This window comes from Grammomys surdaster, unplaced genomic scaffold (assembly GCF_004785775.1).
Source record: "Grammomys surdaster isolate TR1022 unplaced genomic scaffold, NIH_TR_1.0 145, whole genome shotgun sequence".
Taxonomy (NCBI): Eukaryota; Metazoa; Chordata; class Mammalia; order Rodentia; family Muridae; genus Grammomys; species Grammomys surdaster.
Genome location: NW_021604603.1, coordinates 851,112 through 868,044, shown reverse-complemented (window position 1 = coordinate 868,044; position 16,933 = coordinate 851,112). Strand labels below are relative to the sequence as shown.

Sequence of the window (16,933 nt, the reverse complement as noted above, 5' to 3'; positions counted from 1 at the left end):
TCTGTGTCTGTGTCTGTGTCTGTGTCTGTGTCTGTGTCTGTGTCTGTGTCTGTGTCTGTGTCTGTGTCTGTGTGTACAAATACTAATAGGTTTTTAAAAAGCTGTTAGCTGGTCTTTTGTGCTGCCTTTTAATAATTAAATTGTTTTGAACTTGCCAACTGTGACTTCTTGCCTGCACCAAAATTTATTTCCTTATCTTCTGATGACCAATAAAAGAAAAACTGACTTTTCTATTGTAAGATAACACATGGCCATTGAAAATACACACTGACCAAATGAAAGGACTTCACTTGTCTTCCAGTCATGAAGCACACTCAGCATGGAGCAAATTAGATTTTTCTTCCAGCTGGGACAATTTGTTTAATTTTTTTGAACATTCTCCTTTTTTTCTTTAAGAGCCCTAACATGATTGATTGGTGTTTTTGTAAATCTGTTTCAGTTAGTTAAGCTCCAAATCCTTGGTATTTGTTGTTTTAAATCCCATAGAAGACTTTTGAAAGAATATGATTTAAGAATATTGTTCTAAAACAACTCAAAAATTTTTGTTATATCAAGAAAAACATTTTAAAACAGGGTCATTGTATAAAACTTAGAAGCAGAAAGAAGAAAATAAATAGGTATGAACATGTATTTAAAATTATATTTACAAAAATGAGGCATTGTTGTATAAATTGCATTATAAATATAAGTCATTTAATTATATTTTCTAATTGCTTGTTTGGAATGCTGTTGTTTGTTTCTGAGTGGAACTTTCATGTGTGTTGGGCAAGAGGTACACCACTAAGCTCTGCCTCCAGTCTGTGTTGCATCTTCTAAGCATACGCAGATCGAGACAGAGAATGGAAGACACATTGCCTAGTTCACAGCACGCAGTAACTGCTACTCATTTTACCATCATCATTACTAACTCAAGCATGTTAAGTTATTCACTGATCATTTATCATGTATTTACTGCATGCCAGATTCTATGCTACAAGTTGGGAATATTTGCAGTTGAAGAGAAAGAAGAGAATGGGGGCTTAGGCATATACAGGGGGACTGTAGCTCTGACTTCATGTGTTTCTAAATAAGAAAGGACAGTCTTTAAGTGCATGAACGTGTGTGAGCAACAACAAGGATGAATGGTGCTGGGGAAGCACACAGACTGTCTTGTGTGTTTCATATGCATAGGTCAGAGAGGATTGGCAAGGAGAATAAAGTTCTTTAAGGAGAGCAGAGTATGTAAAAGTATAAAGGCCTTCAGAAATCTAAATGTCATGTTAATAGAACTTCTTGACTCTAATGGGAGCTATCACTGTCCCCATTCCCAAACTATATTGCCTCTTAATAATAGAATTTTTGGCAACTCTTTCTGAGCTGATTAAATATCAATGACCCAATCTTATTGTATTTCAGAAGATTCCATTTTAAAATATATTTTTAAAATTTACATATAATATATAAATTTCATGTTTATATTTTAAATTTAAACTTGAGAATTCCATACATGTGTACCATGTATTTGACCATTTCACCCTCTCTAGCCCTCCAGTTAAGAAATTTGAGGGCTTAGGGGTTGGGGAGGTGGCTTAATCAGTAAAGTACATGCCACACAAGCATGAAGACCTAAGTTTAAACCTGAATAACCCATGCAAAAGAAACCCAGACACCTGTAATTCCAGAGCTAGGGAGTAGAAACAGGGAGATCCCTGGGTCTTGCTAGCCAGCCTGTCTAGTGAAATTGGTAAGCTCCAGGTTCAGTGAGAATCCTTGCTTCAAAGAATAAGCTAGAGAACAACTGAAGAAGACATTGTGACTAACACAGACCTCTGGCGTATATGCACACATGCACATACCCTCAACAACAAAAGAGAAGAAGACAAGAAATTTTGGATATAAAAAAAATCTATACTTAATCCAATCTTTTTCAGAATTACTTTCTGCTTTGAATGAATCTATAACATACATATTGAGAAGTTGATATTTGTTCCAAAACAAGAAGGCTGATGAGATGCTTCAGCACTTGTAAGAGCTCATTTAGTGTTCTTGCAGAGGATGTGACTTTGTTTCCCAACACCCACGTCTGCAGACTCATAACTGCCTATAGTTCCAGCTCTAGAAGATTCAGTCCTCCTGGGTTCTGTGAGCAGCACACACATGCACATGCCCACACACAGGCACATCACTCAAAATAACTCATTTTTAAGAAAGAAATAACTTTATCCTAACCTGTGACTTCTAAAATCCTACCCACCTGACCCCTTTTATCTCAGTACACTGGGGTTCTGCAACCTATTTCCTGGCTTTGTGAGCCATGATACTCCTGAGTTTTGTGCACATTGCTTTAACTAATAGCAATGAGCTCTGGTTTTTCTAGATTTGCAAGAATTCATTACTTTTGTGAGTAGATATGAAATGTATCAGGTAATTTATGTTCTGATAGCAGGGCATTTTTGATACTAGTAGTGAAATGGACATTCAGGTCTCCATATTAAAACAGAGGGCTTGCCTATGCTTGCTAAACAGTGAAGGGAAAAAAAAAGCATAGCAGCACATCCTGGAAGTTCCCTGCTCTTGGAAAGTGGTGAAGATAAACCTCATCACAGCCTGAGTCACAGCTATTGTGTCTAGTGACCACGTGGGCTTTTGGGATAGTTTTATGACTGCTTGCTACTGTATCAGATTAATCTGTCCATAAGACATCAATTAGAAATTTGAAGCATGCCTTACAAAGACCAGTTGCTTGCAGTAGTCTTTAAACTTGAAGCAACATTTAAATATCATCTAACCCAGCCTTCTCATTCCAAAGCTTTGGGGGGAAAAAGAAAAAGGAAAAAAGATGCAGCGGATGCTTAGCTTGAACAAAGCCTTCATCAAGATCTGAACACGGGTCACCTGCTGGCATGAGCTTTCCCTCTGTGCCCTGCTGAGGAGCTAAAAGGAAAGAAAGGCTCAGCAACTCTTCCCCCCTTATTATTAGAAGGGAAGTGTTTTCTGACCTCCCTTGTCTTTTTGGCTGTCACTCATCTTCTATAGTACATTATCCCTCAGTGTCTACTTCTTTTTTTGTTGTGACACCCTTTAAAAAAGACTAAAATATATCAAAAGGAAACTAGAGAGAAAGCACACACACCTTACCTACCCCGACACCTCCCTTCTGCCATGGATTGAAACTAGTATATACTGTCCTTCCAGTGGTTTTCTATGCATAGGCAATCGGTGATCTGTCAGTGAGTGCCCCTTAATACAATAAACTACACTGGAATTGTAACAAGCATGGCTGGGAATGTAGCTCAGTAGTTCAGTGTGCCTGCCTAGCTTGGGTGACACTGCGAGTTCCATCTTCAGCCCTGCAAGTGGAATGTTAAGAAATAAAGTGTGACAAGCAAGTATGCCACTCTCACTGTCCCCACTGGACTGTCATCACTTATTTTGAATGTTATTCATGTTAGTCTAAAAAAAGTTGTGCCATATCTCACAGAAATCTTTTTCCAATGGCTGGACAGAATTCCATTGTATAATTACATCATCTCCGTTTAACCAGTTCTCTGCTCTGGTTAGCCAAGAATTATCAAAGCCTTAGGAAGTTGGAGTGTCTCCTAAACATTTTTATGGAAAGATTGGAGTGTGGGATTCTTCTTTTAAAAAAAAGAAAGTATTTTTCAGATTTACTTTTGTTTATGTGTGTGAGTTTTTAATCTGCATGCAATTGCTTCAAAGTTCAGAAGAGGGCATTGGAACCCCAAAACTTTACCTCATTGGTTGTCAGCCATCATGTATATGCTGGAAACTGAACCCAGGTTTTCTACAAGTGCAGTAAGTGCTCTTAACTGCTGAGCCACCTCTCTAGCCCCAAGTATGAAGTTCTCAAGTGGGAGGTAGGATGAGGAAGGGATTGAAAATTGTGGCTGATGAAATAAAGTCAAACTATCTGAATTCTTAGGGATAGATTTGGATAAGACAAAGGAGAGAAGGCAGTCTTTTGTCCATCGGGCAAGCTGCTAGACTTAGAGCTGTGATCTGGTATATTCGTGTGTGTGTCTGTGTGTGTGTCTGTGTGTGTGGTCTGGTTATATATAATCTTGATATTATGCTAAATCATCAAACGACCAGTTATTCCTCCCCTGGCTTCAGCTGTCTCAGCTCTGTCTGCTCAGCAGCAACTGATCCCTTCTACCTCAACTCCCCTGATAAAGACAGGATTATTTATCCCAAGCATGTCTGTCTTGACTCCTGGATGAGATAAGGAAGTGATGGATAGCATGTCTACAGACTCTGGGATCCCTTTGCCTTCCCACCTAAATGCCACACCCGAAGTTCTTCCCACTCTTGTATTAAGGATGCAGAGCATATCTTGATACAATTTGATCCTTTAGATTAATGGAACCTAAAAAGGTAACTTCATACTTTTTTATCTGATTGTTATTTGTTTTAATGGTTCAGCAAGTGACAGCTGAAGTTACCCAGTGAGCTGTGAACATGAACTTGGGGTTGAGGGAAGGGTTGGGAATGGATAATAGAATGAGTGAGAGAAAGGAATTTTTATTCATTCCCTTTCAGACCTTTGGCTGTATCTGAGCATTCTGGTCTGTGTTAGAGGTTATAGCTTCTTGAATTTTCTTTAGGAAGCCCTTGAGACTCCTGGGATAACCTTCCAAAGATAGGCCTCTCAGGGTTGTACTATTAGCAATGGATATTTCCTAGAGGCTTTTCCACTCGGGGTCCTAAGTATGATTCCAAATCTGCAATTAGACATTAGATGGGGATTAGGATATCATCTAGGGAAGGCTGACAGCAAGCGAGCTGACAGCTGGAACAGATGGAAAGAGGAAGGTGACAAGAGAGCCTATTTTCATGCAGATGTTCTCATGCAAAGGCATAAAGGATCAGAGAACAGGCCTTAAATAAGGCAACAGAAATGATTTAGCATAGGGTTTGTTTCTGGTTTGTTTTATTTAGAGTAGAGGCTGGGTTTATAATTGCAAGGAACAGTCTATACAGAAGAGAATGAGATTGCTCACCATTTATTCATTCTTCATACTTATTTATTAAGTGTCTACTATCTGGCAGTAAGCATCATCAATTGTCAGGATAGTCAATGACATGGCCCCTGGATAGAAAGATGCCAGAGGGATAACCCTGGTGTGATAGGGCTGTATGAAAATGGTGCCATGGGGATTTACAAGTTACTCATGGGACCACATGGGCAAGCACAAGAGGCCCTGGGGGCATCTCCCAGAAAAGCAAGTTTTTCTTTGTTTTAAATGGGAAAGAAGAGAGCAAGCTCTTAGTTAAAACCTCATACTGCACAGAAAAATGTAGAGTAAGAGAACTCAGAACTTCTCACTTTTTATTTATTATTAATGAAGTTGTAATAGTCATAAAATCAAAGGCTTGGTGTATAATTCTTTTTCTTTTTTTTAGCTAGTGCACAGTAAAAGGCAGCACTATTATTATTAAAATGTTTATTTATTGGAGCAAAGCCATGTCCTTCTATGACTTATGGATCACGCTCTGAGAGACCTTCCCATTTGCTTTTAAGTTAAACCCCATCATATGAACCAGTGGATCAGGAGATAGCCAAGGCAGCCTCAGAGCCTCAAGAATGGCTGTAGAGGACAATAGAAAAAGAATCCTCACCTGGCATTACCACCTACTAGCCTGTAGGGATACCCTCTCTCTTAGGACTGTCTTATCATCTCCAATAAAGAACTACTACTATCTTCCTCAAATATGGGTAGGCTTATTATGAGATAAGATGAAAGACTGTGTACAAAGTAGTCTAAAGCTGCGTAGGTTGCTGTTAATGTACAAAGAATGACTACTATGAAAGTCTGTTCTGCTTCTCTTTGGCTCTTTAATGTAGTAGGTGGAACATTTTATTATAATGCTTCAGAGCACCCAGCATTCTGTCAACCTGCATGTTTGGATACTATTATATGACAAGATTTTCCTGGGAAGACACAACACACATCTGCTTACCCAAGAAGCAGAACCCATGACAAACCAAAACAGGGACACCACCAAAGTCCTACTTGTGAACCAATAGGGTTTTGAGGGTTACCTATAGAAACGGGAATGACTCAAAGATATTTTCATCCCAAAAGCTCTCAAAAGCTGGGCACCCGGGGAACATTGCATAGTCTGTAGGCAACTCAATGGGTTGAAGAGTGTCCTTTCTAGGTGGCTTAGTCTGAACCTCTTCCAGGCAGCTCAGCAGCTGTCCCCTGCTTCTTTGTAGCAGCTGGACTTGTCTGAAGTGACTCAGTAGTCTTATCTGTATTGTTTACTCTTGGGAGAGGGCTTACTGAATCTGATCGGTTTTAGAAACTTCCTGGGCCTGTTTTTGAGTTTTACTTCCTCTCTTATGGAGCTTCCCTGGGAAATGGAATGTTTCGATGGGGTGGTGAGGGGAACACCTGCTACACAACAGATAGTGACTCCATCAGTCTTTTTTTGGCCTTTGAGCAGTTTCATTAATCTCTTCAAACTGTCTTCTCATTACTCAAATAAAGTGGGAGTAATGATACTAGTAATTTATGTAGTTGTTTTGAAGATTTGGTGAATTATCCAGTCAAGCATAGTCTCTCACAAGCCAGATGAGATGTCAAAACGGAAATACAACAGCAGTCGTATTGCACCTGCTATTGCAAGGCACCTGCTTGTGCTTGGCATCTGTAGGTACATGTGCTAGGTGGCAGCCGCTCCAACTGAGCACTCAGAAACTCCCAACTTTCAAGAAGTCTGTATTAGAAAAAAAGATGAGACTTCTTAGGGTCTGGCTTATACAAGGCAGCCCTGCAGGTTAGGTTTACCATTGACACAGGTGCTAGGGCGATGAAATGCACCCTGGAGGGAGCAGGATATCAACCTAAGTGGCAGACAGCAAGTGCATGTCTTCACACCAACAGCACTGACACTCAGGAAGATCGTCCACCCTCCTTGCTGCTTTCGTTCCTTAGAGAACAGTTTTCTTCTACAGGCTAGCATGAAACTTATAGGAAAATCCCATCTAGGCTATACACCTACCATGAAAATCAGCAGAGAGAGAGAGAGAGAGAGAGAAAGAGAGAGAGAGAGAGAGAGAGAGAGAGAGAGAGAGAGAGAGAAAGAGAGAGATTTTTTTTTAAAGAATTTAAATGGTCTTGCCTGAATTTGAGTCAGAAAGTCAGAAATCAAATGACTTCTCAAAAGTAATCATCCAGGTGGACATTTGTATTTTGTGTTTCTTCAGGAATCTAAATTCTCTTGTTTCTCCGTTACAGAAAATGAAGGAGTACTTGGAGGGCAGGAACCTCATCACTAAGTTACAAGCCAAGCATGACCTCCTGCAGAAAACGCTGGGAGAAAGTGAGTGTGAGCATGCTCTGCTGGAGGTTGGCAGAGCAGAGAGGCCCAGTAGCAGCGCTCTTTCCTAAGCATGTGCCTCCAGTCCTCAGCCAGCCAGCCCCAACTGGTTATAGGAATGTATTTCTCTTCCTAGACTATTCACTGTGAAGGCCCTCCCCTCAGCGGCTGCTTGAACAGTGGGAAAACGGCAGTGTGTGAGAAATGTTCCTGTTCATCATGTTTCTTTAAATGGAACGTATATTCTTTCCACCCAGACCCTTCACCTTTCTGCCACATCTGTAGTAAAGGAGCACAGGGTCATGGCCTCTCCAGATACTTGTTAAGACTCCCAGTCCTGGGGAGAAAGGAGGTCCTCAGATGGAGGGGGATGGACACACTTGTTGCTTCTTTAGCTTTCATTTCCTTTTACTTAAGTGGCAGCCATCTCTCTACCATGGCTGAACTAAGACCAAAGTGCTAAATGTATTGTCTCATGTCTGGCAATAATCTTACCCAGACACTGGAAAGGACTGAGGCAGAGAACTGAACAGACATTCTGGACTTTTTCTCCCCAGTCAGCAGTCAAACAGAAGGTGAAGGTTGAAAAAGAAGCTTGCCCGAGGTTGTTTGGCACCCTGCCCGGGTCTCCTGCCTGGCTCTCAGCATCCTATGATTAATGGGATTTCCAGTTGGGGATGCCCCTGAATGTTCTGCCCCTCCTCCCTATCCCACTAATCTGTCCTCCACAGGGAGCACATGCTCTCCTCACTGACAGTGTACTTGCACTCATACAAGACAATTAATACTTTAAAATAAATTCTCGAGCACTCAACAGACAAACTGTGAAGTAAAGCAGAATTTACAAGACACATTGGCTTTTTTAGCTCAAGAATTGTAATATCCTGTTTATCAGACTAGACTAAACCTACCTACTCTTCTTGCCATGTCCTTATCCTGCCCTGAACAATTCCCCCAGATGATTTCTTTTCTCTCTAGCATCTTTGATCTTATGATTTTTTTTTAAGATGGTTTCTTTAATGTGGAAAAAAAAAATCTTTTAGTAACTTGTGATCTTTTCCTACCTAAACCGTTCAGGTCTAGACATGAGAACCAGGTTTGCTCACAGTCTTTCCTCCCGAGCTACCAAGCTGCTGTATGGAGAGTTAAAGGAAAGACAGCCCAGAAAAAAAATATTTGAAGAAACTTATTATGATTTCTTTTTCTCAAAACAATATCAACACAGCCTGGAAGACAGGTGGAAAGGCGTTGGAGCCATGTGTGTGTACATGTTTTGTACACATGTATGCACGGAATAATGCTACCCTAGTGGGGTGGAGGTTGACCACTGGAGCTCTAAATTGCCATAATTTAAAGATGACAAGTTCCAGAGATAAAGAAAAATAATAGCTAGAAATCACCCTGAGTGCAAATCAGCATGTCCCTGCCTTCTGTGTCCCCGTAATGCACGAGCCTCTTGTTCTTGCCACAGAGGGATAATTGATGTGCATGAATATTCCAGAATGGAAGTAGGACAGATGCTGAAAATAATGGCTCAGAATAATATTTTTGCAAATGAAAACCGAGCCTTTGGTAGCAGGGCTGTTAAAGCTTGGGGGATGGTATTGCTGAAAATGAGCTGAACTATCTTAACAATTAGCAACACTAAATGAAAGAAAAAACCCTGCCTTCCCCCAACCCTCAGAGTTGCCTTTCCTGGATCTTGAATAAGGAGAATGAGTTGATCTTGTCTTTCCTGACTCAGTGCCCACCAGAGTTTGCCATTGATTTAGCTAAGACAGATCAAGCTTCATTAACTGTTGGTCCAAAGGAGGCAACATATTATATCATGGTTTATGCATGCATATGTACATATTTTTATTAAAAAAAATTTCTTACCAATTTTAGGGTTTTCCATTTCATTTTTCAAAACCGTCTCTGGCCTATGAAAACCTTACCACCTGTCATTAGACTGAAAGTCATCATCTGCTACCCATGTGGGTACTGTTATCCCTCCCTGCCTTACTATGCCTGTTAACAGGAGAATTTAGTGTGCTTCCAAAACTAGAACCTACATATCTTCTTCTTCCTCCCTCCACATTCCTTTTTCTCCTCTCCAAAGTCAACTGTGTGTGTAAGTGTGTTTGTTCATATAGTGACAAACAAGCAAGTTTATCCCATGTCCCATGTCTCCTACCTACCTCTCGCCACCATTACGCACAAACTTACCACATACACAAGAAGCTGAATTTCATGTATGGGGAGGCTTATAATATTTTTTTGTTCTTCCCATGCATCCATGCCTGTTTTCTCATTTAGGAAGTAGTGCTGACAGGTCCAGAGAACCTAGAGCAGCAGAGTTTCTATCCACAATGAGATTGGGGCAATCTTTTCTTTCCTGCCTCTGGCTCTCTAGGAAGATATAAAAGGCATGGTAATTCCTAGGGCGTACAGATCTCCCCACCCTTCTGCTTCAACAAATGCATGTTGCCCTTCTCTTTCCACAGGTCAGCGAACAGATTGTAGTCTTGCCAGGTAAGTGGCCCTGGGAAGGGATAAGAAGGGGGGGTGGGGGGAGCCACCTGGGAAAGAGCAGTAGAGTTGTGTTGTTAAAAGATACTGGATGATTTTGCAAACGAGTGTCCTGGGGCAGGAGTTGCTTCCTTCTCTTTGCATTTCTAACCCCATCTCCTTTCAAGTGGCTGTGGAATTGCTGCTGCCATATAGGATAGTTTGAGCAAAATAAAGTCATGGGAGTTGTCACATGATTAAAATCTTCAAGAAACTCCCTAAAGCCACAATACTGTAAAGAAAATAAACACTGGACTCTGGATCTTGATAACCTCTTAGCTAGAAGACTTCAACATGTGACCTTGAGGAAATCTCTGATACAAAAAGGACTAGGTGATAGCGTTTGATCTGAGGTTTTTTTTAAGTGTGTGGAAAAGATGATGGGCACTAATTAGTGACTGTTGTGGGTAATGAAATATTACATCGCTTCGGCTTGCCAAATAGCACTGGGAGAAGTCTTTGCTGATGTTCAAGTATGCAGTCCTCCCGGTCTTTCTCCACCTTCCCTCCCTCTCTACCTCAGCCAAATAGTTTCCCTCACAGTCATAATGCTGCTATGAGCTGGCAGAGAACAAGAGATTCGTTCAGCCAGCACCCTGAGATGCCTGAAAATGTGCTGGTTTTAAAGGAGGGCACGCTTTAATGTAGCAGATATCAACCTGGGAACTCTATATGGTCCTGAGGCCACTTACAGCTATAGGCTCACTATTTACTGATGATTTAATCTGATTTTCATCATTTTGTCATAGTGGATTAGAGCTGAGGTCCTGTTAATATACCACTCTTGAGGACTGGCGGGAGCTAAGAAGAAATAGAATCTGTCTCCTAGTGGTATAGTCTTAGCTTCATCAGAGGTAGCACATCTCTGGAAAGACTAAAAAGAGCTGCACTGATTTCCCATGCTGCTTATTCCTTTCTTCACATGTGACCTTGGACTAGTCATCTCTCCTCTCAGAATATCAGTTTCCTCTTGTTGAAGACAAGAGCATTTTGTTAGCTCAGAAAAGCGCTATGATTTCAGCAAGGTGCCTTAAGGGCAGGCTGGCAGCAGAATCGGAACAAGGTCCAGCATCCTGACCCATTTCCTACCTTCCCAAAGCAGGGAAGTGCTACCCTCCTCGTTGAGTAGTATGCTTCTGTGTCTGATACCCTTTGAGAAAAAGGCTCCTACAGCTAAGCGTGGCTTGAAAAGCACTGACAGAGGCCCCAAGGTTCCTTTCAGTCTGAATGTCCTGACATCTAAATAAAAAAACAAAAAATTAATTAATTAGTTTAGGTGGTCCCTTAGAGACTCAAAAGAAGATGTACACTCTTTGGTGTTTAGTTTTGTTTCCTTTCATACAGAAAGATCTTTAAATTGTCTAAAATGATTCTGCTTTACTACAGAGTAAACTATTTTGCCTCCTATTTAAATTTTGAACAGTGGTAGACATTAAATCAGGGACCACTATGCTTTTATGAAAGAATAGTTTATTAGGCTTTTGTTGGGAAATAACTTGGCAAGTCTCTTAGCTTTTTCTGGGACTGATCTCAATATTGTGATATGTTTCATTACCTGCTGTTACAATTGTTTTACATGATTTAAAGCTTTGGTTCTGGATTTAGGAGTGGTTGTTTCATTTTGTCCTTTTTCTCTTTTTCCTTCCTGTTGCTGCACTGGCCCTTTCTGATCGATGGGGCAACCACAGGCGAAGCTCAACCGTGAGGAAACAGGTAAGAGCCCAACAGAGCCAGACTGTCCAACCTGGCTCAGGAAAATCCAGTACTTCCCCAGCCATGACTGAATGTCAGACATGCCTCTGACCTCATGCTTGTGCTTGGTTGTACCTTTAGTTACAGTATGGTTAAGACTGTAGCAACCACGGATTCGAGTTTTCCGGAATTATCATAGGCTTCATGATCCAGTCTTCTCCTTGTTGGATCTCTCATTTAACTTTCTTACAGGTTAGGTTTGATTTAAACTTGAACAAATTGTTCCATAACAGCCCATGATGTTCTTCTCTCGGACAACATAAAGAGGCTTCACACTTCCTTACATATACACTGATACTCCAGCAACTCAAAGTAGCTGATCCTCAAGCGGAGACATCTTGCTTAAGTTTGTAGGTTTGCTTGCTTCTGTTAACATTATCATCTTAAACATAGTCCTGACATACCCTAATAATGTAGATATGAACCTGTTTTGAGAGTGATACAAATGAAGTGCTCAGCCTGACAGGATTGTACTGACTTTCACCATTGTACTAAAATCCACCGCTGAGCAGCCAGTTCTTACCCATGTTAGGAGGAATCTTAGCAGTGGCCTTGAGTAATCTACATCGGGAAATCTCAGTACAATTCCTACTTACTTTAAAAGGAAAAAACATTTAAATGAAGTGTATTTTTTGCAGTAGCAAAATTCCATTCACTAATTATAGTCTATGGTAAGTATTGAAGTGACTTCATGTTCCCTAAGCTTCTCACACCAGCTTTGCAGGAGAGAAAGTTAGCAAGTACAGGGTGGAAGGCAGGGCTCAGAAATAGCCTTCTGTCTACCCAGGAAAAAGCTGATCTAGGCCTTTTTTTAAAATCACTTGCAGGGCTGGAGAGATGGCTCAGCAATTAAGAGCATTCACTGCTCTTCCAGAACACCCATGTCATGGCACTTACTGCAGCCTGTAACTCTAGCTCCAGGAGATCCAACACCATCTTTAGCCTGTTGGGTACCTGCATATATGTGGCATAAATACACAAATAACTATAAATATAACTTTTTATGTCAATTGTGGTAACGCACAGTGGCCCTAGACTCGGGGCAGTCATCAGGTGCAGAGGGTGCAGGGATTCTGGACTGGACAGTTCCCAGACCCAGCACTCTCTTCGTGGATCTAACTACTCTGGCATGGTGGGCAGTCCACTATGGTATTCACTTGACACAGGCTTTGTTGTCTCCTCAATTTCTCAATACATTGAAGATTTATTTACTTTATTTCATGTGTATGAGTGTTTGGCCTGCATGTATGTGTGTACATTATGTGCGTGCCTGGTGCCTGTGTGGAAGGGAGAGGAGGGTGTCAGATCCCCTGGAACTAGGGTTACAGATAATGTAAGTCACTGTGTGGGTTCTAATCCACTGAATGGATCCTGATCCAGTCCAGGGTCTTCTGCTAGATCAGCAAGTACTCTTAGTTGCTCAGCCATCTTTCTAGCCTTTGTCTTCCACTTGACTATAGATAGCATTTTAATGAGAAAAATCAATCTTTTTCTCTTTTCTTTCTTTTATTTTTCCTTTATTATTATTTTTTAAGTACAGCATGTTACTTATTGTACAATCCAATCTGACTTTGAACTTAGGATCCTGATACCTCTACCTCATAAATTCTGGAACTACAGGCATGTACTACCAGGCCTGGCTATGCATTATTTAAATGATAAAAATTTTACTATAACTTTCTACCATCTTATTCCTATAATTTTTTTCTCCTTTCTCTCAAGGTTTCTCTTAAAACACAAAAGGAATGGAATGCTTCTCAGATAATTTATTGCATTTAAAATTAATAGGCATATATCTTATAGAATAAGCAACCACTTTTTCTTTATTAAATAGGCTTGAACTTACAATTTATTTCTTTTCATTTCTGATCTCACTCTAGACTTCCTGCTTAGACCTAGAGCTTGCATGTGGGAGCTTTGCAGCTTCTGCTGCAGCTGCAGGGCTGCTGGAGTTTGTTAGGCAGTGTCTGCCCTTCACTAGAGTCGCCATCAGCGGGAGTGGTACCTGCCTGCTTCACATGGCAATTGCTGCACTAAAGCTTTTGCAGGCAAGGTGTATTCCCCTGGTACTAGATTTGCATCAGAGTCCAGGATTTACCTCATCCGATAAGCCCCTTTAATTGGTTTTTCTTATAGTTTCTCTCTGGCAAGAAGTTTTTCTTAGATGTTAAGAGTAGTAAAATCATAATTTAGAAGATCTTGTTTGTGTAAATAACCAGGAAATCAATGTTTGTTTCTGAGAGAGAGAAAAAGAGAGAGAGAGAGAGAGAGAGAGAGAGAGAGAGAGAGAGAGAGAGAATGAATATCTGGAAATTTGTTTTCCTGTAGAGACTAAGTTCAAACCAACCCAGACCTTTCCTAAACAGGAGGAGACCCCTGAGCTGTTACTTACAGGCCTCCGTGCTCCAGTCAAGCCCTTCGTCTTCTCTCTCCTACCCATTACTTCTTCACTTTTTTCCTGATCCTACTTTCTCTGATCCTTGAAAATTAAATGTTTTCCTTAGGTATGATCTACTCTGTGCTTGTCTCTTTTTAAAGATTATTTTATTTTATTTTATTTTATTTTATTTTATGTATACAGATGTTTTGCCAACATATATGTCTGTGCATCATGTGTATGTGGTACCTGTGGAAGCCAGAAGAGGGCATCAGATCCTGTGGAAATAGAGTTAGCATGGTTGTTAGTTGCCATGTGAGAGCTGAAAACTGAATCTGGACCCTCTGCAAGGACAAATGCTCTTAACCACTGAGCCATCTCTCCAGACTCAAGCGTCATGCAGTATCTACATGTATTAAAATACATAGTATCCCACTAATATGTACAGATTTTATGTGCCAGTTAAAAAAAAATAAGTTCTAAGACAAAAAATATAAATCCAATTAATACTAAAAGAAAGAAACTTTGCCAAACTATGTATATTGTATAGCTGTCTTCTTGATAGTTTTCTCTTGTAAGTTACTGACTGACGCTCCACTCTTTCCAAATTATATCAACTGTCAGTTCCCTCAGCTTCCTTAATCTGATTGAATGGATATTTGCCCTGATTGTCCTTACTAGCCCTCTCCAACTAAGGTTATATGATCAAAACATTGGGAGTCAAATAATGAAACTGATGGCTGACATTGATTCTAACATTGAGAAAAGAAGGCAAAAAGAAAAGAAGGGAGAAAAATATATGGAACGGGCTGGGGAAGTTGTATGCAGTCCATGTAGGTCTTTGTGGATACCTTGGGAACACATAGGCACATCTGGAGAAGTGACTTCACTTGTGGCTTAGAAACATCACAGGTAGCAGCGAGGATAATGGGAGTGTCTGAAACCTCTGTGCTCTTGGTCCTTACTAGACTCTGCCTTGGACTCCATTCTAACCTTCTGTGGTAGGAGAGAGCTCTGCCCTATCCTTGTCTACCACTGAGTATTCATCTGGGTTACTTCTGCTGGGCTCTTGGTGACAGTAGGCATACAGGTTGGCTTTCATGCCTTATTCCCTGAGGACTCTCCAGAAGTCATCCTGCTGTTGATGTTACATGTCCTACATAACCAGACAGAGCCCTGCATTCCATAGTTTACTAATGCCAGTAACCTGGAAGTTTCCCAGTGTCCTCCTTACATGTTAGATAAAATCTGGGACCAGAAAAACTCTGCAAATCTGTTCAGCTATGTTCATTATTTCTCTGCTACATGATTTCCTAAGAATGAAAGCTTTTTTCCTTGTAATAGTTGAACCTTGTGTTTACATTAGGATAAAGGACAAAGATTCTTCTAAAGTTACTTGGCCTGGCAAGGTTACTTGGATCTAACAGAATGTCAGATGCTGGCTGCTATACCTGTAAAGCTAGAGAAAGCAGTCAGGTTTGGGGGGTACAAAGATGAACATTTGGAGCTAGGTGTGGATATCACAGGTCATCAATCCCAGGAAAGCAGAGACAGGCAGATTTCTGTGTGAATTTGAGGCCAGTCTGATGTACATAGTGAGTTCCAGGCCAACCTGGGCTACTTACTGAGACCTTGTCTCAAAAGAAAATAACAATAAAATGAGCATTTTGTGACACTGAGATCTTTCTGGCTCCAGTTCCACTTTGGCAGCATCCTGATCCCTGGCAAGCTTGGAGCCTACATAGGCCAAGCCATCTCTTCTCTCAGCCTGACTCCTTCATGAGACCCAGCTGCTTCCCTTATAGTAGCCAAACCCATGGCTACAGTTGAAAATTCAAAGCCAGATGGGTATAATCCAACCTGCTAAATGGGCAGAAGATACAAGGCTCTACCACACTGTAGTCTAGTCTTGCCTGAACATCTGAAACTAGGTTTTAGAGCATCTCTTATGTTCTTCTTTCATACGGATGAATTGTTACACATGTGGCTGCTTTACAAAACCTTTCTGTTTTTTAGTAATAATTAGCAAGCACTGTTTACTACCCTTACAGTCTGTAGTATGAGTGACAGCAAAGTATTCAGTAACAAAGAAAGTCCTGGCTTTTTCACTTGCTAGCTGTGTGATACGATTAGCCATTTAACCTCACTAAATCTGATTTCTACATTATCTAAATACTTTGTGTGTGGCCTAACACCTCTATAAATGTAGACATTTTGTACGTTTATGTACTTGGGGCTAGAGAGATGGTTAAGTGGTCATGAGCACTGGCTGCTCTTACAGAGGACCCTCATTCAATTTGCCGGTAGCTTACAACCACCTGAGACTCTAATCCCAGGAGATCCAGTGTGCTCTTCTGGCCTCTTTGAGTATTAGACATACAAGTGGCACATAGATATGCATGTAGGCAAAACACTCATACACACAAAATAAAATAAATACAACTTAAAACTTTAAAAAAAAAAAAACCACGTATGTTCATGTACCAATAAGGAAGGTAACCAACCTCTCCACTGGTCCTCAGTTTGTAGGCAGCAAATTCAAAACCATATGAATTCAGTGGCACAGTCAGGATTGTACACCAAAAGACAAGAGACAAAGTAGACATCTGAGAATCTTGCTATATGTACTTCCAGGTTATCATTACTCCAAGAGTTGCTTTTTCTTTTCTTTTTTACCTTTATTGTGCCAACTAAACCATTTTTGTTTTAGATTTTTAAGTTTTATTTTTTATGTGCATGGTTTGGGCGTTTTGCTTGTCTCTCTCTGTCTATCTCTGTCCATCTCTCTTCTCTGTTTATCTCTGTTCTCTCTCTCATTCTTTCTCATTCCCTTTTTATTCATCTTTAAAACCTTCTGTGACCATTTCTACAACCATATCCATAGGCACTACATAGGATCTGCCTGTACTTCTTCTACGGTACTGCCCC

At 40.6% G+C, this 16,933-nt stretch overlaps 1 protein-coding gene across 4 annotated transcripts in view; it reads left to right on the top strand.

Annotated features, from left to right (window-relative positions):
- Srgap2 (SLIT-ROBO Rho GTPase activating protein 2) overlaps positions 1 to 16,933 on the top strand; it is a 225,118-nt gene that overhangs the window by 177,479 nt on the left and 30,706 nt on the right. For all 4 annotated transcript variants that reach the window (XM_028764589.1, XM_028764587.1, XM_028764588.1 and 1 more), the window contains exons 11-13: positions 7,245 to 7,329; positions 9,813 to 9,840; positions 11,565 to 11,589. In XM_028764589.1, the coding sequence (XP_028620422.1) occupies positions 7,245 to 7,329; positions 9,813 to 9,840; positions 11,565 to 11,589 (138 nt within the window). The remainder of the gene's footprint in view (positions 1 to 7,244; positions 7,330 to 9,812; positions 9,841 to 11,564; positions 11,590 to 16,933) is intronic.